The following is a 23,884-nucleotide window of genomic DNA, read 5'->3' as shown; positions in this document are numbered from 1 at the left end:
TAATTCAGAACAGATTCTCATGCAAGGAGACAGCATCAACAAGGGCTTTGAGCGTGGCTTACAGGGAAAAGTATAAGCAATACAAAAACACTAGGTGCCTGCATTGGACCAGACCCAGATCTGCTGGGCTCAGGAAAGCATACTGAACAGTAGCTGAATTGCAAGAAATAAAACCCCCATGTTTCATTGTAGCTGCCAGCTCTGCCTGAGAATCACATCCCCATTATGGCCCATAAAAATGGAAATTGCAAATAATGGCAGTAATGGGACCAAATCTATTCCATCTGCTTGGGAATGGAGAAAAAAAAACATGCATTCTTCCACTCTAGCATGGCCCAAAATACCACAAAAGCAGTTTAATTCCCAAAGAAGTAAGGCAGCCTATTAATTTTCCAGGGATGTCTACCAGCGAAGAGGAGGTTTGTATCTTGATGCACAAGCCCCAGAGAAGCTTGTCTGGCAGAGGGTGCAAAGGGAACGGCCCATGCCTCCCACCATCTCCTTTCCACAGAGTAACTCAAAATCTGTCTGGACTCCTGTGACATCCTCTACTTGCCCTAGTTCTCCAAGTACCCGAGCCCCCAGTTGAGTCTGCTCAGAAACATGTCACAGCTCTTGGGCAGCTTCCTCACCACTCAGCTCTCAGTCCTGAGAACTTCTTGACTAAATTAACATGAACTAGGTCCTTCCTGCCTATCTTCTTTTGTTGGATTTATTTATTCTGTTATTATACTCCCCGTTGACTAGACAACAGCCTGTTCTCAGATAAGTCCTCAGAGCTCTCAGGAAGTTCATGAGAAGAGCAAGCCCTGGACAGGTCTCCAGACTAGTCTACTGACAGTGAGCAATGAGCTGGCCCATCACCACAGCCCTATGGTCTCACTGTGGAAAGGAGGCTTTGGAAACAAGTAGACTTTGTATTTTCAGGTCTTGGCCTTTAAGGCAAAGTTGAACAGAACTTAAATGCCAATAGATATAACTCTGGAGATACAGAGATGGGAAAAAAAAAAAATCATCTGAGCTCTAGGAGCCAACTGGGAGCTCAGGTGATTTTCCAGATTAGGCTAAGGAACTGGGGACTAAGTGAAGTAAACTGTTTACACACCTTTGACATCTGTAACTGACTTCTTTTAAAAGAACTCAGAGAGTCATCAGGACATGCTCTTGCCCAGCACTATAACCACTGGAGTCTGCTTTCACCTCTACCTGGTACTCTGCTGGAGCAGTGACCCAATATTCCCACAGGGAGGGCGCTTGGTCTGGGAAAGTCACAAAGTGAATGAACAAGCAGACACTGAGTGCATTAAAGCTTTGGAGGCATTGGAAAAGCAAGGAAAATGTCTGTGCCTACTGTTAGGTAGAAGTACTCTGTGCCTATACACAGAGTCACAGTTAGAGATGAGCTATGAGATAAGTGCCCAACCTAGGGAGGGGTGACAGAAGACAGATATGACCCAAAACAGCCATGGCACATTTCCTCTGCTCTCATGTAGGCATGAGTTCATGTGCCCCGGGAAGGGAAAGGCCCTGCTCGAGTCACTCTCTCTCCTTCACTCTGACCCATCAACAGATGGATAGCCAGATATTTAACAGCATCCTGCTCACCCCATCCCATCCCATCCCTCACTAGCAGCAAGCAGAGCCCTTTTCTCTCTCCTTCACTCCTCTCCGAGCTTACAGCAATGCCAACGTGCAGTCGGAAGGTCAGCTGTTCGTCCATTTGTTACAGGTATACCAGCACAGAGCCAGAAACCCGACTTCTGTCCCCAGCAGCCCTCTCCAATGCTGATATTCTGTTTCTAATGCTTTTTTCTGCAAGGATGCTTTTTTTTTTTAAAAAGTTTCCAGATTTGCTGTTCCTCAAATGTGAGAAATAGAAGGGCATCTGGCAAGTGTGAGATCAAATTCTCCCTGCAGTCCAGGCATCATATCCTGGGAAGGACTTGAGTTGCATAAGGCCATACTAAGCTTTCAATGATTCAACAGAGAGCAGAAACTGCATCAACTGCAAAAAGTCACCTGCAACAGACAGACCCTTCACCTCTTCACCTCTCTATCTCCTATGCATGTGCTTAAAGGTAGAGCAGTTTGGCCTCCAGTTACTTGGTTTGTGATGGAAAGTCCTCGGTTAACAGATGGGGCAAGACAGTAAGTTCAGCCAGCAACTGAGGTTCAAACCTCTGACTGTTTGCCAGACCAGGGAGTCACAACATTGATGATTCATTGCCACAGTACAGTGAGGGCAAAATAAATAGTGGAAAGACTGAACTAGGTAAGAATTGGAGCACATTTCTTATCTGCATCGTAGATGCACTCTGCTCCAGGGTAATAGTCTATCAACGGTCATTTATACTACCTGATAGTAGGTCCTAGACACATGGCCAATTAAATAGCACAAAATGTTTTGCTGCGGCATCTTTCATATCTGAGATAGCTCTTTCCCAAGCAGTGAATGGCTCGTTCTGCAGCTGCACACACTACTGCAGCAGGATCTGGAGCAGGTAACAGCTCACCGCAGCTCTCAGCATCGCAGCCCTATTCCCAAGACAGCATTCCCAGAAGAGATGTCTACCCAGGACCTTGGGACTGTCTTTCTGCACTTCTCTAAAAGCAACTCAGAGAATTTTAACTCACTGAGAGGAGAGCAAAAGCCATTAGATTTCCACCTACAGCCAATACCCTTTGGTTTTGAGACACAACATCATGTCTGTTCTATGAAGACACACAGCTCTGTCAGTATGACTCATGGTGCCCTATTAGCCCTTACACAGCTAATCCGGTCCCGTGTCTCCCACATAGCTCCAGTTTTGCAGCAGTCCTGTCTCTCAAGACACCCTAATACGCCCTCCCATCTTCCTTACTCACAACCTCTGAGCATGGCTGCCTCAAGAAATACCAAACATGGAGACAAACTGAATTTTGCCAGTCTAATGCTGAGGGTCAGCCCTGAAAAGTCAAGGTGGGTGTCCTGGAAAGCCCCTGGTGCCGCAGCTGCCAGCCTTGCCCTTCCAGGCAGCCAGGTTTTGCCAGCGGGCAAAAGCTGGCAACAAGGTCCAGCCTATTTTCCTGTTGCTATTTTCCGGGCAATCGGCTGCTTTCTAGGGCAGCTGCCCATTTTTGCCAAGCCTTAGAGCCGGGTCTGTCCCAGGACATCCCAGGCTTTGGGACTGTTTTAACAGCCTTCCACTGCCTCTTCCAGATTTTCGCCAGCTGCCACTCTGTGCAGAGATACTGAAGCTAAAGAAAGGATGTGCTGAAAGACACTAAAAAGTTAATTTTTATGGCCCAGCTCTTTGTCAAGGGCATTTTCATCTGTGCAGATTCCTCAGGGCACACTAATAAAAGCAGAGTGAAACATCACAGAAGTGTGTGACGGCCTTACCTCTCTGGGGGGGCTCAGCACACGCAGACAAATGGTAGAGCTGCCCCTCTGCCTCTGCACCCCCTAACTTATTTCAGAGAGTATGTATGTCTCACTTGCTCCACAGCTGCCATAAGGGAGCACACTATTAATTTGCAGAAGCTGGAGCCAGGCTTAAAAACTCCATTAATTAAGCGTTGGCGGAGGTGTTTGGAAAGACGTTCCAAAAAATATAGTGCTATAAAGTGTTTCCCTAGAAACTGAGAAAAAAGTTGAACAATATGAAAAGTACCCAGGCTGTTAACAGCTATTGCTCCTGCTGAGCAGTGCCTGGGCTGTAGGGAGCATTCAGCAGAGCAAACTTCTTTTGCAGGGCTTTTTTGGCTACCGACAATTTTTGGTTGGTAGCACAAAAAGATGAAAGTGAACCTCTGCACCATGCCTTGCTTCTCTGTGACCTCCTGCTTTGCCCCTCTTCTTGCACCCAGTGTCAGCAGATGGGAAATGCTCTGCGAAGTCTATGACTGCAGATTCAGAAATGCCCCATGCATTTTAGTGCTCCCAGCTTGTGGACTCCTTCCTAGGTGCCCCTGCTGTGCCCGACCACCCCAGCACCCCCAGGCATGCAGAGGCTAAACCCTACAAACCCAGCAACTGACCGCCTTTCAAATGGCTACTTATAATATGGTTCATTTTGTTCAACAGCACAGCTTATACATGGTCATATCTATAGCTGGTGTAAATCAATACTGTTAAGTTTTGCCTCATAAGGGATCTGTAGGGTTTTACTTCACTCTTTTCTGGCACCGTGTGTTCTGCCTGCCATTATCCTCCGGAGAAAGTGCACTCATCCACATCAGCTCAGCAAGTGGAACAGGACATTGTTATCACTTGTATACCAAGGGATGAAAACACTCAGCTCTCATCTACGTGCTCCTCCGATTGCTGCACCCCTCCTGCCTGGGGGATGCAGGTGGAGAAGACAGGGCTCTCTAGAAAATCTTCTCAATCAGTATGTCTGTCTCCACAGAAATGCATGAGCAAATACCTTTCTGGATGGATGCTGCAGGTATTACAGGAGGATTAGAGTTGATCTTCCCTTAGAAAGGGGACTAGGAAAAGAAGAATGGTCTAGGCTGATTCTGGCCTGTTAAATGTTAAATGACATTTTAGCCTGGTATTTCTCACCTAAACAGAAATGTGATCAAAGAAGTTGAGATAAACAATGATTTAATGACTCAAAGTGTAGAAGCTGGAGAGGTTTTGAAAAGAGCTTGTGTATATATAAGAATAAACACTTATATTGCAACCTGCTGGAGGAATCTTAAGCTGTTTGCTTTCTACGAATCCCCTCTGGCAGGGCACTCAGAGCACACCAGGTCTTTCCTAAAACCCTTCCGTTTTCTACACTTTGGGTCATTAAATCAGATGCTTATTTTGTTCCAACCACTCAGCACAGCCTCCCCCTTGCCCAAACGGCCACCTCTGCTTTCAGCCCAGTTTTCTGCCTGTCCTGCCTCACAGCTCAGTTCTTGGCCCCCTCAGTCCTCACTGCTGGCTGCCAGTGTCCAAAGCAAGAGGAGCACAGGGACCGAGGGCACGCACTGACTCCTCTCCTAGGGCATCCCTTAGCTACTTCTGGGGCTTCAGGGATGGAGCTCTTTGGGTGCCCCTCTCTCCCACTACTGACTATTGCTCCTGGTTCTCCCCAGGTTTGGGTGGGGAGAGGAGACCTAAGACCTTCTCTGCCTCTTTCTGCAGTCAGCCATCCTGCCAGTGTACCATCTTTAGGTAACGAACCTGTCTTAGAGCCAGCCATCAACAGCACCGCTTCCTGCAGTCCATGGAGAAAGGAGCCTCTTGGGCCAACACAGCAAGCTCCAGATTTGCGACTCACTCAAACATACAACTTGACTCAAGAGGGCATATCATCGAGAAGGTCTGTTGTCAGAAATAATGTTCACTATGCCTCTGTATGAGGACTTTGGGAACAGCAGCTTGGTTAGATAATGGAATATTTTCTTTGCTTCCAAACAAACACAACTAATTCAACCAATTTGATTCCTTGTTCCCTCACCTTGCTTCTCATTTCTCAAAGTCAAGACAAGATTAATGAACCCCACAGAGTACTGCTGGAGGGCTCAGCATTTTTCAGAGTACTTCAAGCCACAAAAATACCTTCAGCAACAAACTGAGAAAACTAAATCTGATAAAGCCAAGTTTGGAAGCAATTAACATCAATCTAAAATTCAGCTGTTTTGGGGGCTCAGCTTAAAACTAAATGCAATTACTGTTGTGACAAACTCAAATAATACATTGTTTCTCCATAGTTGATTCAGCAAAGGGAGTCTGCCTTCACCAACAGCTACAACAAAAAAACTTACATAAAAGCTATTTACTTGCACTGAATTTTCTCATGATTTTTTTTCAAAAGCTTATTTCTCAAGAGCATAACAGCCTCTCTCCAACACCTGAGGAAGCAAGAAACCTTTATACAGTGTGAAGTACACAGAACAGCTCTGACCACACTCAGAAGTACCCATTCAAACAGCAGAGGTTTCTCCTTGTTGCCCAAGAGCATGAGAAGAGCTCTGGCCACCAGAACCACAGCTCTGCTCACCCAGTCCTGGCTGTAAATGCCAGGCAGCTGCTCTTCCACTTCTCCCCTCCCAGCTATGGACTTGAAGAGTGACAAGGGCTGCCAGTGCTGGAGCTTGTATGGGACTCCAGTTGGCACAGTGGGGAGAATCAATCAGTCTTGAAGATTTGCCCAAGGACCTACAAAGAGTGTGGTGTGAGAACTGGAAAACAACCTAGTTCTCAAAGCCCAGAGCACAGCCTCTTGGATTAAAATGCTAACAGAAATATTTAAAAAGCTACCTGAAACACAATTGTGCAGTCAATATTTAGCATGCAACAGTAGGGTGCTTGCCCATTGGAAACATTAGCCAGCGCATGCAAATCAGTTTGCAGCTTTTGAGAAATGTTCAGATTGCCTCTCGTTAGTAACTGCAACTTTCCAACCTGTTGCACTGTTGTAAACCACACCAGAGCCTGTGTGTGCCAAAAGCTCTTTCAAAAAGCTTGAGCCAATGGTTTTCAAACTGTGTCAGCAGAGCATCTCCGAGCAGTTAACTGAATAAAGCATTTGAGCACCCTGCAGCTCTAGGGTGGTGGGAGATTTGCAGAGCTGCATCACAAAGAGTCCTCTATGGTGCCTGGTCAGCTAAAATTGAGGCAGCCCAGGAGCTAGAAATGTTGGGCTTGCCATGCAGCATCCATAGCAATGGCATGAATGAATGAACGATGAGTGCTGGAGCTCAAAGAAGGGAAGTGCACAGGAATGGCCAACCACGCCATTCAGAACTGGCGTAGATTTGAGTCACCTGTGTTCCCAGCAATGTAAAGGAATCAGATTTAGCTGCTACGAGATAAGGAGGGACTGGCATGTGACCGGAAACTTTACGTCATTCCTGGCTACAGGGAATGCTCTGTAGTGAGATGATGAAAGTCTTATCAAAGGTCTAGGAAGGCTTTAATAGTCTTTAATAAAGCCATTGCTCACTCCCTGTGCACGGCACGTTTGCAACCTATGCTGGCAAGTGCCCAAGAGAAGCAGAGTCCTCCCTGTTAGGGCCTCTCCGGATTGTTCAGCGAGGTCTGCAGGTGCCATTCTTGGTACACAGAAGCTCCTCTCACAGTTTTTACGGGCAGAGTTATTATGCACCTACCCACACTCTGTAAGAGCCAACTGCCCGGTTTGTGCACAGAAAAACAAGAGTCCATGGATTCCCAGGTGACTTCTGTACACACAAACTATGTCTATTTTAGCTGGTAATTTGGCACAACAGGAGCAGATCAAAGCAGTTGGTACTGTGGCCCCTACATCTCCACCCTATGCAGGACATGGGGGGATATTTTGGATTAGATTTAGCCCAGTCTACCTACCTGTCCCCACCACGCCTGAATGTGGAAGTTGCACGGTTTGAGCCCGTGCTTCAAAACCTTTAGGCCTCATTGTGGACTGCAGAGTGCGTGGTGCAGAGCTGCTGGTTTAATGTCTTCCAAGAGGAATGTAGTTCACAAGTCCCCTTGCTACGCTCTGTGTGATCTGAACTGACACACCATGTGTGGGGATGACCGGGGGATTCACCTTACTGCTGTTCTGCACCAAAATGCAAGCGTAGGCACAGTAAAACAAACTGCAGCAAAGCCTATTTTGTGCATATTTTCCTTTTGTGACCAAAGAGATTCAGCCTTTTCCACTTTCTCTGAGGCTGTCAAAATCATTGTGTTTGTATGAAAGTGAAATTGTCTAATGCATCAAAAACCAGAAAAACTGAAAAAGAGAAGTGCAAACATGTTTTGAAGGTTTGTACAAATTTACAAGAACCATGGGCAAACACCTTGTCATGAGCAGGCAGGGCAGCAGCCTGCTTGCTAAAACCCTTGCGCCAGCTCTGGCTCCAAACAGAAGATTCAAAGCGGTACGTCACAACCTTCAGATGGAGGAAGAGGTTTGTGCCACTGAGGGTAGCAGTGAAGGCATTTGCAGGAGCTCCTGCCCTTTGGCCAGAAGGCATCAGCAGCAACCAGCCTACGGTTCACCACGTGCCTGCTGTGCTAGAGCGGTCAGTGGGAAGGACCGCTGTACTCGTTTGTAGTGTGCCCAACTAATATTTTTATAAAGTTGTTGGAAATGAAGGGAATAAAGGGAACAGGTTTTTTTTCCCATACTCTAACCAATTCAAGGGTTTGAGTTTTCATTCCAAACTACTTGACAGTATCTCATTAACGTACTGCCTATAATAAATGTGTCCAATAACAATCACCAAGTCACAAGAAATTAAAAAATTCTATAAAATATAAATTGGAAATACTTCAAGGTCATTTATTTTTCTACACTAGAATTAGAGAAAATGAGGTCTGCCCCCCCCCTCAGCTGTAATAAATACAAGTCCCAAAGCAGACTGTCTAAAATTTCCAGGAATATCTCTCTAACCTGATACTGCAGCCTTTGTAAAATTCATAACCAAATTTTTCCACAGAAATAAAACATTTTTACAGTTGAATCTGCCTGCAATGCCTCAGGTAGCTACAGAGATGTAAAGCTGCTCATCAGTTGGCATCCTCTGGAGTACCTCATCAAAACCTGTTGAGGGCAGGAGCCCTGCGCCCACAGCCATCCTGCTCCTGGCTGGAGCAGGACAACTGCGGCACTTGTTGCTCTGAACCGAAGAGCGACACGCTGTTTCCACAGGGCTCAGCTCTAAACAAAATCAACCTGTCCCTCTCTCTTCCCATCCCGCTGTTGCCCCCATGTTGTCAAAGCATCTCCCATTTCCCCAAGCTTTGCTCCCCTTCTCATGCAGAATTCCCACTGGAGCATCCCTGAGCCCCGCAGGGATGGGGAGGGGGGACCCAAGTGCTCCCACCTCTCAGGCTACCACATGCAGCTCTAGGAAACAACATGTGGAAGCCCCTGGCTTCGACAGAAAACATTCAGTATTTCACATCTCAGCAAAAAAGCTGAAATCAGGGCAGATAAAGGAGAAACATTAGCTACTTACTGGTAGCTGACAAGCAAAACTCTCAAACCCAAAAATTCACGGTTTGGAAAAATGTGGAGTCAAAATAAAATCATGTGCCTACCATGAAGTCTTTTTATGCAACCAGTCACACAAAATGAAGGACTGCCTTAGTCCAGCTCAGAAAAAGCCCCTGGGAACAAAAGAATAAAATCATTCCTGAAGTATAACGAAATGAGACCTGACCACAGTGTTTGATCAAAACAGCTGGGGAACGATGAATCAATATTGATTCAGGAGAGCTTTCAAATTCCCACAGATTTTCATTCATCAGATCCCCAGGAATACCTTGTGTTGCCTCTTTTAACATCTAAATGGGAAGGGATGAAATAATTCATCAAACGAGAATTTCCCCCTCAGAGATCCTTCCACTGCTCTGCCAGGGTCAGACCACACCAGCCAGCTGCACTGACCAGTCTCCAGGAGAAAGCAGTCTCTTGAGGGACTCCTTCCAAAAAACCTTTCCCCAGGCCTGTGCAATGGGTATTTTCTGCAGCAAGCTGACCGAAGGAGACCCCCAGCTCTCCCCACGCTCCCGCACCCCCCAAGCACCCCAACCCCCTGCCTCCCAAGCACTTCTCATTGCATTCAGGCTACATCACGTATTGGAAAGTATCACAATTAGGAAGAGAAAGCCTAATTTTGGCTGGGGTTTTTTTTGGACCAGGATTAGGGCTGATTGGAATTATAGTAAAATTCAAAAATAGGAAGAAACAGATAATGATCTGTTGGTTCGTACAAATAGTGAATTACAAAACTCCAATAGATCACTTCAAAACATCCATGCTTGGTCAGACCTACTCAGTGTCTGTCTCCACCAGTGACAAACAGCACGTTACTGAAAAAAATATACGAGTAAAGTAAATATAATGTGACACTTCCCTCCCAGAATAGCCTCCCTGTGCCCAGGTACTTGTGGTTCAGACACTTGCTGAGCCAGTTTCTCTGTGCCCCTTGGTATTTATGAAGTGACAGATTTTCCTTCTATGAATGATGAAATGTATAGTGGGGAATTCTTTTCACCATATCACCGGGTTATAAATGCGACCTGCTAAGTGTGTATTAAAGCAGCAACCTGGAGTTGCTGGTGACTTTCCCGACACTTGAGTAGGTGAATGAAGACCAGAGATGTTCTCTCTGATAGTATAGCACTTTGAGGAGGCTCATTAAGAACAGAAATTGTCTTTGAAAATGTCTTCTCTCGCTCTGTGCATCCAACTGGAAAGAATGGGTTGTGGCTTGCACAGAGGCACGTCCCAACCTGAAAGCCCAAGAGCTAGAAAGCTGTGAGGACAGGGTGGCATGACAGGATCCCTTTTGAGGTGTAAGACCCTGTTCCCCCCTTTTCTGTACTGCATTTCCTCCTGATCTCTGTTCAGTAACTCCTTAGGGAATGGTTTCCTGGAAGACCAGAGTACATACATTTGATCTGTCTCTATCAGAGCAATTTTCTCCAAGACATTTCCCTGTGTACTTGCCACTTGAGTGTCCAGGCAGGGGAAGGATGAAGAATTACTCCCCGAAATAAAAACCCAAGACATCAAAAAGATACCCCCGAGTGGATTTTAAGAAAAGTCTTTGTGGAAAGGTACACCTCTCATTGCAATTGGAATACTGCTTCTTCTTGTGTCTGGGCTAGCAACATGGGTTTGGTCACAAGTTTGATGTCCTTGTGTGAAGTGGGTTTGGTGGGTCTCATTTCAGCCCCCCACACAGTTCAGCATCACCAGCAGCCTGGCCAGTCAAAAGGCCAAGAAACAAAAGGGACAAATCCTAGTCCTACAGAAAGACCCTGCAGATCACACGTGAGGGAGAATGGCAGAGCCGATGCCAGCCCTGTGTCCCAGGGTCAGATGCAAACAGGATCTCCAGCCTTTTTAAACAATTTCTGTTGGCATCACACTTCCAGGATCAAAATGATCCATACCGAAATTTGTCTCTCACTGATACCAGTAGTGTGCCCAGGGGATTGAAATTACTTCAGAGATATCATTTTTTTGCTTGCCCCAGTATAAGCCAGCAGAGATGAGGTTGTAAGTTTTTAGACCATTGCACCAAAAAGAAAAAAACCTAGGATCAGACCTTCAGCAGGCACAGATGGGCTTGTGCCTGGTCTTTGATGGGGCCCTATCCATCCTACTGCAGGGAAGTCCTTGATTTGGCTACGCCACATCTGACACACAAATAACAGGGTGACACTACAGCCTCACAGAAGCTCCAGGAAACCCCAAACCAGATACTGCTGCATGAGCAGAGACCTTCATCTACAGGCAAACAGAAAATACCATCCTGCAGCTTTGCAAACACACTGTATGGCCACTGCCCCCTGCAGCTCACCAGCTGGATGAGACGCGGTATAGGAGAAGCCGTGTAGTTTATCCTACCTCACATTAACATCAAGTTCTTCCATCACAGGCAATAGGCATACGTAGCTGGGAGTTCAATGTCCACAGAAGAGACCTCGTCCTGCAGTGGAGAGAGTTAGAAAGGACAGTTATAAGTTACAGGATCTCTCACAGATGCAGATTTACCCCAGTGAAGACACCCATATGCTGCATTTTGCGCCTCTGGCCTGGCTTCTCTTAGAAACAGAAGTTATGTAGACACGTCAAAATGAAGTCATACCATTGCATAGAGCTGTCATAACACAGTTTTCTGACATCTACCCTGACATATTTTTATCTCACAACACTAAGGTGCATACCTGGAGGCACAAAATCAAGCTGAAGTGATAGATAACCCTTTGTGGTTGTGTATACACCACCCATTTGTGCATAACCTAGGGCTAACAGAGTGCTTCAAGGTCCCAGGGGAACACTGGCTCTACTGAAAAGAACAAAAAAATTTCCCCCTTTTATGAGTGAAGTCAGGTCTTTACCTGGAAGCTAAGATCAACCTTTAATCCACTCCGTGTTCATCACTTCTCCTGGGGACTTCTTGGATTTAGAGTCCCAGAGGATTGTTTCAACTGCAGCACAGTAGTAAAATACTGTAAGGACTGCTACACTGGCACAGAGAAAAGGCTCTTCTGGCCAAATATTCAGTGTCCATAGAGGTGAGTAGAAGCTGCATAGGCAGAAGTCATAAGAAAAAATGCACAGGATACAGATCACATCTAAGACTGTATCTGTCACGGTCCTCTGCAGACATCTTGTGTCACTTGTTGAAAAATCCCATTCTGTGTAGTGCCTCCTCAAATGGTAACAGCTCCTTTCCTCTAATTACCACAAATGAGTTAGTAGGGAAATAATTTCAAAAGACACGAACCCAAAGCTTTATACCAGCACACACAGCATACCATGCTGTACCCAGTGAGCTCTGGGTGCTAGTGTGGAAAGGGGCACACACAAAAATACCACGGGTCAATCTGCCCTGTCCTTCTGCAAGTGAAACCCCCAATGACCTCAAAGAAATCCATCTATATATTTTGTCAAAGACTCTCACAGCTGAAATAGTCTTATTTCTTGAAATAAATGCAAGCAACATAAATTACTAACACAGGTACCATTCCTGAGACTTATTCTCCAAGACCAACTTTTTATGAAGTTTATGAAAATATGTTATGTTGCAATTCTGGTGGCACCGAGGAGCTGAGCACTGTGATATAAGTGACCTCTTCCAGGCTATGCTTACATTCAAAATTACATGCAACAGCATGCACACATGTAAGCTGCACTGGACCTAAGACTTTTCATGGTAACTTCCAAACTTTCAAAGCTACAAGAAAGTAGTTTAAATACAATCAACTGAAGAAGGCTTGCAAAACCTGGCTGGGAAAACACAAGCAAGAATGCTTGGTAAATTAGTTTCTGTTTTTACACAAAATTAAAACATTGACTTACCACTAAATTAAAATAGGTTTCCTGTGACACTATATTGTACAGCCTTATGAATACTTAATAGCAGTACTGTAATTACAAAGAACTAAATGATTTGCAGCTCAAGTTAAAATAAATGTACTTACTCCCAGTAACACTGATATAAATATTAATGGGATTTTTGATTCTATCAAAATTCCATCACAACTCCAAAGAAATTAATGCACCATCTTAATAAAGAGTTTGCGTATTTGCTGCTGCTAATCCAGTGGAAAAAATAGGATAAGTTTCTGAGCACTTCAGACTGTTGATTGCCCCTTGTGTTATGTCTCTAGAGAGCCAAGGATAATGCCACACCATGGTGCTATTAATAATAACTCAAATGCAAATAATGCCATTGTGGTTACTTGGCTTCAAAGAAAAGATTGTAATAATACTGACTCAGACTTCCTAGATACGATGCCAGCTTTGCACTGCAAATGAACACCCACTATCCAGGCCTGGTTCAGTGTTTACCAGAATTAGTACCTCAGTAGGTATAGATTACACATAGCTTTGCAAGCAAAACTTACTCGAGTCAAAAGGGTGGTTTTATCTGAGGGTGGAAACCTTCAGAATTTGGCCCCTATTTACAGCTTCAGCCTTCAGCTGGTGTTTCTAAGGGCACTCTGGAATCTGGTGACTTAAAGACTACTGCTGTATTTTGCACATATAAAGGTGAGAGGTCTCGAGTTTCTAATCAAGTCACCTCTGTGTCCCTAAGACCTGACCTCCAACTTTAATTTGGGGGAGAAAAAAGCTCTCCTGTGCTCCTGCTCTGTAGTTCTTCCACAGAACAAAATGCCTCGCAAGCTGCTGGGATGGCTGCCTGTCAAAACTGCAGGAATAATATCCTGGAAGATGGTCTTGGGGATGTAAAAATACAACCAATAGTCTCTGAGCTCAAACGGACAAAAAGAAACCTCATTATTTCATCTCCAGAGAGGTTTAAGTAACCACTTACTTCAAATCATTCGTTTGGCACATAGGTTAAATTAATTTCAGTTAATTCAGTCGCAAATACATCAGAATAGGTCTGATACAGTCCTTTGTTTCAGTGGGGCAGGAACCCGTTCTTCCCTGTCCTGTCATTTCAAAAAGGATAAATAAGAACCAAAGAGAACACTCTATAAACTGCAGTCAAAACATGAGATCTTGACCCACCTCCTCTGCCTGCCAGCACAGTTTGTGAGCAGTGGGTAATTCTGCCTTACAGCATCCTTCAAATGCAAGTTGTCATCTCCGTTTACCGTGGAGGCACAAAGAGGTTGACTGAACCCCACCAAGAGGATTCAGAGCGGGGCAGAAGCAGTCCCTGGACATAAGATATAGATATTAAACTGATCTTAGTGTTGAGATAGCACAGATATGCCACAAGGAAAATCTGGACAAATTTTGCTGACACTGATTCAGGGGAAATTGTTCCTTTGCTATGCAGAAGAGAGGCTTTAGTATTTATTGCTACAGTGGGAAGTTATGAAACTGCTGTGCTGCAGTTCATGCCTGTTACAGTTCTGAATTACAAGGGAAACGTGTGGGGGGGGGAGCCAGCAAGAGCGGAGGGTAGGAATAAGAGAAGACAGAAAAAACGTCACCTATCTGCACTACCCCAGTCCCCCATGCTCCCTTCAGTATCAGGGTTTAAGAGGTACCTTGGGAAACTTTCTAAAACAAGCAAAAGTCACAGTTTCAGTACAATCAGAATTGTTGTCTCACCTATTCATCAAAATGTACTTTTCTATGTAGGCACCAGCACTACTGTTCCTTCAGTCACAGCAAGTGCGACACACTTAAAAACACAGGAAAACGTCTTTGTTTCCATTAGTATTTCTTCACTTGTTTTGTGTTTATTTATACAGTAGAAATAACATTTTTGGTACAAAATAGGAAAAAATGAAGGCTTTAAGGATTTTGATTAAACTAGGAATTTTGTATACAAACACCCAGCTACATCTCACTGTGCTGTTAGGTGTGTTGCTGACAGCCATCCCATACACTGTGTGACAGCCAGCGACCACATTTCTTATATTGCACCTCAGATACAATTTATTTTTTCTTATAATTCTTTACATATTCCTAAGCTCTGCAGCCCTGAGAACATTTCCCCCCCCCCCCCCCAAATATGTTATCTTTTTCCCCACAAACATAGAAACAAGCAATGTTTGGGTCTGAATGGGCAATGCATTTAAAGCATCACACTCCACAGCCCTCCAGGATCAGAAACCTCCCACCACTGTACAGGAGGCCTGCGGTGTTTTAAGGGCTGTTAGTACTTTCATCTTTCCCCATATGATGAAGAATATAATGAACATATAATGAAAGGACACTAAACCAATGACATTATTTAGCTTTTGTCAGCTTTTCCATAATGGATTTTAAAATCTTTTAAAAATCTTCCTTCCCTTTTGCCTCTCCCCATGACACCGCAGTGGTTAGACTTGTAGGCATTGGAGTCCCAACAAAGAAAGAAAAATGACATCAATACCATGTAATAAAAAAATCTCCACGAGTTATTCTGTAAATATATTTGGCTACACAGAGGGCCTGGTGCTATCCTTTGTTATTAAAGCGATTACTCATACTCAATTAAGAAGCTGTTCTCTGCCTCAGAAAGATAACACTGACCTCCTAACTCAACCCTTATACCATCCAGTCCATCATATATATATATTCCCTTCAACACAAAAGAGCTTCTCTGCCGTTATGCATGACGGTGATTACAGGTAGACGGAGCCATGCACATCACCGCAGCCAGGTCATGTTTCCCTGAACGTGAACGTCCAGCTTCCAACAGCTCATGAGCAGCCCCTGCTCTACAGCATGGGCTGAGGGCAGTGGTCCTGCAAACCCATGGTCTTCCTCTCCTGGGCTCCAGAGCCTTTCCATCCTGGGCTTGCTGAGAGCAGCCCCACTCACAACCTGCCACGGAACCCGAGTGGGGCTCCGGGTCTGGTTTCTCGTAAAAATCTGGTTCCCAGCTTCTAGCACAGGCTCCTGCTCAGACACGGGTCCGCTCTGCTGGCCAGATGGGAGAGTCAGGCTGAGCCTCTGCACTCCAGACATGTCTGAAAATGAGTCTTCTCGTATGTGTTCTCTTCAGATTTGGTACCAGGGACTGCAATGAAAAGCTCACCACAGTAATCTACCTAAGGACTTCCATTATCGTGAGGGGCTAAATTGAGGCAGTGAAGAGAAGTGAAATGGTTTCACTTTTTCAGGTGTCAGCACAAAATTAATTTTGATAACTCCTGCAAAAGGGAAGAAAAACTTTTCAGTGATTTTGTATGTCAAAATTCCAGTTTGGGGTCATCTTGCTTGCTTTATTTTTCTGCAAAATTTCATAATTTTAATGTGCACTGAAGTTACACAATATCTGTACCATCATGCTATCATGGAGACCTCTACAATAACTGAAACTTTCTATATTAGAATTAAAAAAAAAATCAAACATGGAACTCTTAAACAAAAAAACCCAAACCAACCAACCAAACAAACAAAAGCCTTCACGAAGAACTGTTTGCCCAGAGAAACTTAACTGAAGTCAGTACTCTTGGCAGTATTTTCACTTCAGCAAAGCATAACATTTTTTAATGCAAAAAAAATACAGGCACAGCATCTCCAGCAGGCTTGACGTGACAGCTCCATAGACGTCCCTTGTGAGGCAAGAACTCCTCATCTTATTTTATTCTCCACTAATCACTGCCAAGAGCAAGACAGATACACCATATGTGTATGACTAGTCCTAGTCATCACTGCACAGGAGACTGGCTCTGACTTGGGAAAGGCAATCCAGTAATAAGCCTCGGTGAGGCTGCACTAATGACATTCAGGGAAATCAGAAACCATCCGTTGAGATCAGCTGCATGCTTGTGCCTCACTCCTTCACCTGACACACCACCAAGTCACTTTAGCAGATGCTCCCCTACCTCTGCCTCTTCTCCTCCTCACCTCCACAGTGGTGGGGGGTAGGAAAGGGAAAACCCAATGAGGAGGTGGATAAATGGATGTATCTTCCCAACCAAGCTGTAGGGACTCTTGGGGAAGCCTTACTCAGTGGCTTTAAGGTATTAACAAAGAATTCACTTCTCAGAGACCATAAGGAGTTAGCTGGTGGCCAACAGCTAATCCTGTCTCTTAAGTGACCACAAAGTCACCTGCCCTATGTGGTGGCCTTGGTCTGCCCGGTAGAGATGAAAATGTCCCACCAGATGACAGCAATAGCCAAGACACTCTCCTTGCAAGGCACTAATTAACTGAGACACTGACACATTCTTCATCCAATTTATTTCCATCCCACTCAAGCCCCATCTAGTTCCACTTTCTGTCACTGCTCAGCTGATGACAACAGAAAAGTTGAGTCATTCTGAAAAACTTACACCCCCATTTCCTGCAGTGCTGGATTGCGCTGCTTCATCATTTGTGACACCTTAAATGAAGCCACGTCTAGGGTGGACTGAGCAGTCTGAAAAGCCCATTTCATTTTACCTACAGACAAATATCGTACTGTCCCTTCTGCTCTGCTGCACCACAGAGGAGGGAGAGGGATATAAAAAATGCCTAAATTCAGTTTCTGAGTGTCTCATGTTCTCTGTGAAGAATTGGACTTATCACTGCAGTTCTCCGCCTTCGCTCTTCTCTTTATAAAGGTAAGGTAAAAAAATGCCCTTTTCCCCCATCCTTTGCCAGCTTTGTCTTTTTAGAGCGGAGTGTGGTGTGCAGTGACGATGACTTGATGCAGCCTCTGACTTCAGCTTAGATGTCCCGCAGACACCCGTTGTTATTGGGTAACACAGAGCAGTGGACTGATTAAAAAAAAAAAAAAAGATGTCACAGATGTTTGGAAAGCCTGTTTAGCCTTCCCCTAGAAATTGCTGTCCTCCACATCTCAGAGTATAAATTCCTGGAAGTACAGGGAGTCATTTAGCTTTCATCCAGTATTTGTGATTCCTGATTGAGGCCAGAGGAACCACTCTCACATAAATAAAGACTACTACTACTTCTACTACTATCTGAATCTGTGATTTCAAGAGGCTCCTCACTTTCCGTAATGAACAACTGCCAAATTAAAGCTGTGATTGAATAAAAAAGCTGTTGGCTCGATTTCTACCACATTTCACATTTGGGGTTCTGATTTTTATCGCAGCTCCATCTTCATCACTATCAGAGAAAGAGAAGATGTTAGCAGAGCCTAACTGGACAAGATCTTCCCAGGCCACATTAAACCGATGCTGTGGAGTGACAGTCACCTCAATCCAAAGATAATTTCTTGCTCATCACTGCAGAGCAGTCCAAAACCCTCCAAGTGTTGCAAGAGAATATCCTGCCCATGACAACACTTGAGGAGTAGGAAATACCAGAGTGATCCAACTTGTTCGCTCCCAGATAAAATAGCTCAGTTTCCACCACCCATTTCTGATAAAGGCACTGCCCCCTCCCACAGCACTTCTTGCATCCTCTGTCACTGCTGTCTCTTTTCTGCTCACAATGGACAAAGCTGATAAGTCCCTCAGTTGTCAGCAGAGATAGATTGCTGGACTGATTTTAATCAAATGTCATTTCAGCAGGTTAAAATGCAGCACTTTGCTTAAACGGAGGAAAATAGATAGACATGACACGTCACCTGAAAAAGAAAATGGAGTCCAGCCTTACATAGAAAAAGTCACAAGAAATGTCTTTTCACTGAAGGGTTATTTTTCAAAACAGCTCTTTAAACTCATGGAGAGAGCCTCTGGCTGGACAACCCAAACTACAGGCACTGAGTTTAACAGGCTCGTGTTCCCGAGGGATGCAGAAGTCGCAGGCGGCACGCGGGTCACGGTGGAAGCCAGCACCTTGTGCTTGCCTGTTTGCAGACAGGCGGGCTTTTCTTCATGTCAATCTGGCCTTCATGGCCTCTCAGCTGTAACCTCTGTGCCTTTTCAACCTTACACCAAGGTATTCTGCACTTTCAAAAATGAAAGTTTAAATTCCACGTTTGAGTACCAAAAAAATACTAACAGACAGCACAATATAAGGGCTGTTCTCTTGGAAAGGGCACATGGAAGCAATTCTGCCTACCTGTTCTCTTGGACCAAATATTTACAGCAGTAAAGTTTCTATGGGCTGTTCAAGAGTGATTTTGTTCCAATGTAGAGACATCTGTATGAGATCCATGCTACGTTTGTATAAGAGGTCTGATGAGAGAAAGCAGCTATAAAACCTGAGGGGTTATTTACTATGACAGCAGTAGTATGAAATTTCACAACTCGCTGCTCTCACCTTTAGCAATTACTATCAGTTGGTAACCAAAACGCTCCAAGTCTTTGACTGCAATATCAAACCCTCAGCATAGGAAGCCAAGAGAAACATCCAGTGTGAGACTGTGGGTCTCTTAAAAAGACTGAGATACAGTAAGAGATATCAATCAACAAATGAAGGCAAGAAGGGTGGTTGAGTTCAGTGAGTGCATCGGAAACACTCCAGTGTTTCCAGTGGGTGGAAACACAGATGGGCATAATTTCCATGACACTGTCACAAATGGGTTTGTGTTTATAAGGACAAGCCACAATGTTAGTGCTCCTCATCACCACAAAGGACTAGAAACCATACCTATGTTTGATGGGGATTTGTACAGGGCTACCATGTTTCCTTCTTGCTCACATGTCATAAAATTTCCCCATAATTCACTGTAAATTTTCCCTCCCTAGAAAACACACTTTCCACTACTCTTGTTCTCACACCAGCACAGACCCAGGGTATGGAAACCACTGCCCCAGGAAAGCACCAGCTGTGCTTTCTGTGCCTGCGGTCAAATAAACTTACTTTGTTTACACAGCAGAGAGACATACACTATAAATGCTAGGAAATATGGAAATCCTTCAGCTTTGACATGGTGTGATGGTACTGAAGGTAACTCACAGCTCACTGGATGAGCTACAGGATGCCCAGCACCGTCACTAACAGCTCTGCCTCTACAGACGGCTGCACACACATGGCGACCTGGTGCTCGCTGCAGTTGAGAGCAGCACTACACTTTACCCAAGATCCTTGCTTTTACCAGTTCTCTAATAAATTACTAGCCAGTATAGTGCCCTCCTACTGCAAATAAACTTTAGAGACAAGTGCTGGTGGTCTCATGGCAGAGGTTAGCTCATACCCCAACAAGAACATCGCAGGCAGCAATGGGCAGTGACCCTGTTACTCAATGGCAATCCTCTGGTTTACAGCAGCCTAAGGCTCCAGCCTCTTGTTTAAAAAGCTACCCTGCTCCAAAGCAAACAGAAAATGACCCATGGAAGACGCACATTACCATGGGCATTCATCTTATCACAGAAATACACTGCTGCGCTGTTCTGAGCTCTGCTAATGAGTACGCGCAGGCAGCTGCCACCTTGAGACAGCCGAGGGAAAGAGCAGTGAAAGGAACCATCTACCTCCTGGCACCGAGCGCTGAAATGTCACAGGGAGAGTCTGGAGTCGCTCCCAGCTACCGTGTTTCAATACGTGATACTATTATTTGCTTTGCCAGCTGTGCAGGCAAGCCTTTTTCACCTGTTTTTGTTCCTCGTTTGGATTCCCATCCTGCCTGCAAACCCACTTGGGTAGCACTGCGTCACCCAGGCCACGGAGGGGAACTGTGAGTCAAAGCAGATGAGCAAGCCAGGAAAGACTCCTCGTCGTGCTCTGCAGAGAGGAGCCCTCGGAGGCTGCCACCGCACTGCAGGCACCATGATTCATTCGTAGCACAACGAGAGGGACTTCAATGTAACTTGTCTTTTGCACCACCTTCACCTCCTGCCCGATTTCCTACATGGGTAATTGCATGGTGGACGTGTTCCACTCCCCATCTGGAGATCACGCATGACTATAACTTTATTGTCTTGGAATAAAATTCCTCTGCTTTATTTTTATTGCTGCCATAAGATGGTTTTGTAGCCTGTGAAATGCAAGCAGGAAATAATAACCTCCTGCTTTGAAGCCCGGCACCGAGACACGCCAGTCGTTGTGTTTGTGGTTCTGCAACCCCTGGACTTCAGCAGAAACAAGAGTATTTCCTGGCCTAAATATCTTTGTTTGTTGTAATTACTCCTGTGTAACTATGACTAAGAAATCAGTAGGGTTGTGCTGAATTACATCTTCTGTGATTTCAGCTGTGCAAAAAAGGGTTTAGGTGAAGCTTTAAATATCAAGCATTAAAGATTCCCTGTTACTTCTGTCTGACCAAACTGACTATTGATGGGAAGTTGTGGGGTGCATCTGTCTGAATACCTTTGCAGCAGAGGCCATCTCACAGAGGCGTAGCTGGAAATTTATAACCCACGGTGTGAAAGCCTACAGGCACAGACCTTACCCCCTCCTGCCCAAGGGTGCTAACAGACCTGCTCTGACATGAGCACTCTCCTTGCTAAAAAAAAACAAAGCCCCCCAAAACTCTCTACACACAGGGGGGGTTTAAGACAAATAAACTAATGCAAGTGTGAAGCTGTTGCCCACAGACACATCTTTCTGAGCGAGGGTGCTGATCCCACACAGTTTAACTCATTGCATCATATTCACACTTTCTCATCAACTTTCTTGATTGCCACAGGCAGACCAGAGCCAGGAGGTTTCTGCTGCCCCTGTGCTGGGGTGGAAATGCTATGACTCCACGGGACATTTTAGAAAATGAAGCAGAGACAAAATCCCCAGAGCTCTGAGCTGCAGATCTATGTAACCAACCCAACTGACTCATGTCTCTGCTGCCATTTTTTCACACTCCATTAAACGATGACAGCTTCTGGAGAGAAAACTGGCTGACTATGTTCATCTTAAACCTGACCTGCCTCTGGCTGACTTCAAAAAATTAGTTAGTTGAACAGCAAGCTAAAATAATCACAGTCCCCAAGAGACCATGTGATTCTCCAGATATGTACAAAATATATAAAGTGCACACCCATCATCTTTTCTGGTTAACAAGCTGATACCATCAGGGAAAGTCCAAAGGTTAATTAATTAATTACTTTTTTAAAAGATGGAGATGATGCAAGAGGGAATGTGCTATAATACATTCTCAGCACACAGGCTCTGATGTTACCTACAGAAGAGTTTGCTCCAAACATTTCATAGCAGTAACAGAACTACTTTGAGATGACTGTAGGTACTTACATACTGCAGCAATAAAGCAGTAACCTTCTCTGGTGGTGGTCAGAGGGAAACAACTGGAGTATGCCATTTTTCTTGAGAGAAAGCAGTTAAAACAACCACTGTGGGCTCAGTATCTAACCAGGCTCTGCTGGCAGTCATGCCACTACCCTTAGAATCATAGAATCATAGAATCATTGAGGTTGGAAAAGACCTCTAAGATCATTGAGTCCAACCATCGACCCAACACCACCACCCACTAAACCATGTCCCTAAGCGCCTCATCTACTCGTCTTTTAAATACCTCCAGGGATGGGGACTCCACCACTTCCCTGGGCAGCCTGGTCCAATGTTTCACCACTCTTTCAGTAAAGACATTTTTCCTCACGTCCAATCTAAACCTCCCCTGGCGCAACTTGAGGCCATTTCCTCTCGTCCTATCGCTTGTTACTTCGGAGAAGAGACCAACACCCACCTCGCTACAACCTCCTTTCAGGTAGTTGTAGAGAGCGATGAGGTCTCCCCTCAGCCTCCTTTTCTCCAGGCTAAACAACCCCAGTTCCCTCAGCCGCTCCTCATAAGACTTGTTCTCCAGACCCCTCACCAGCCTCGTTGCCCTTCTCTGGACATGCTCCAGCACCTCAACGTCCTTCTTGTAGTGAGGGGCCCAAAACTGAACACAGTATTCGAGGTGCGGCCTCACCAGGGCCGAGTACAGGGGCATGATCACTTCCCTACTCCTGCTGGCCACACTATTTCTGATACAGGCCAGGATGCCATTGGCCTTCTTGGCCACCTGGGCACACTGCCGGCTCATGTTCAGCCGGCTGTCGACCAGCACCCCCAGGTCCTTTTCCGACAGGCAGCTTTCCAGCCACTCTTCCCCAAGCCTGTAGCGCTGCATGGGGTTGTTGTGGCCAAAGTGCAGGACCTGGCACTTGGCCTTGTTGAACCTCATACAATTGGCCTGGGCCCATCGATCCAGCCTGTCCAGGTCCCTCTGCAGAGCCTTCCTACCCTCGAGCAGATCAACGCTCCCGCCCAACTTGGTGTCATCCGCAAACTTACTGAGGGTGCACTCAATCCCCTCATCCAGATCATTGATAAAGATATTGAACAAGACTGGCCCCAAAACTGAGCCCTGGGGAACACCGCTCGTGACCGGCCGCCAACTGGATGTAACTCCATTCACCACAACTCTCTGGGCCCGGCCATCCAGCCAGTTTTTGACCCAGCACAGAGTACACCTGTCTAAGCCGTGAGCCGCCAGCTTCTCGAGGAGAATGCTGTGGGAGACGGTGTCAAAGGCCTTACTGAAGTCCAGGTAGACCACATCCACAGCCTTTCCCTCATCCACTAGGCGGGTCACCTGGTCATAGAAGGAGATCAGGTTGGTCAAGCAGGACCTGCCTCTCATGAACCCGTGCTGGCTGGGCCTGATCCCCTGGTTGTCCCGCTCATGCCTTGTGAGCGCCCTCAAGATGAACCGCTCCATCATCTTCCCCGGCACCGAGGTCAGGCTGACAGGCCTGTAGTTCCCCGGATCCTCCTTCTGGCCCTTCTTGTAGATGGGCGTCACATTGGCAAGCCTCCAGTCGTCCGGGACCTCCCCCGTTAACCAGGACTGCTGATAAATGATGGAGAGTGGCTTGGCGAGCTCCTCCGCCAGCTCCCTCAGCACTCTCGGGTGGATCCCATCCGGCCCCATAGACTTGTGAGCGTCCAGGTGGCATAGCAGGTCATTGACTGCTTCTTCCTGGATTATGGGGGGTTCATCCTGCTCACCGTCCCTGTCTTCCAGCTCGGGGGGCCGAGTACCCTGAGGATAACTGGTCTGCCTGTTAAAGACTGAGGCAAAGAAGGCATTGAGTACCTCAGCCTTTTCCTCATCCTTGGTGACAATGTTCCCCCCCGCACCCAATAAAGGATGGAGATTCTCCTTGGCTCTCTTCTTGTCATTAATATATTTGTAAAAACAT

At 45.6% G+C, this 23,884-nt stretch overlaps 1 protein-coding gene across 6 annotated transcripts in view; it reads right to left on the bottom strand.

The window, feature by feature from the left end:
* HTR4 (5-hydroxytryptamine receptor 4) overlaps positions 1-23,884 on the bottom strand; it is a 151,402-nt gene that overhangs the window by 93,718 nt on the left and 33,800 nt on the right. For 5 of the 6 annotated variants that reach the window (XR_012996350.1, XR_012996351.1, XM_076349909.1 and 2 more), the window contains exon 2: positions 11,334-11,415. Coding sequence is in view for 4 of the 6 variants with exons in the window: in XM_076349909.1 (XP_076206024.1) it covers positions 11,334-11,359 (26 nt within the window). In the remaining 2 variants the exon portion in view is untranslated. Of the gene's footprint in view, positions 1-11,333; positions 11,416-13,970; positions 14,001-23,884 lie in introns of those variants that run through there. The other variant, XM_076349911.1, reaches the window with a different exon arrangement.

Source organism: Aptenodytes patagonicus, chromosome 12, assembly GCF_965638725.1.
Source record: "Aptenodytes patagonicus chromosome 12, bAptPat1.pri.cur, whole genome shotgun sequence".
NCBI lineage: Eukaryota > Metazoa > Chordata > Aves > Sphenisciformes > Spheniscidae > Aptenodytes > Aptenodytes patagonicus.
The sequence above is the reverse complement of the archived record's forward strand: the minus strand, read 5'-3'. Positions and strand labels throughout refer to the sequence as shown.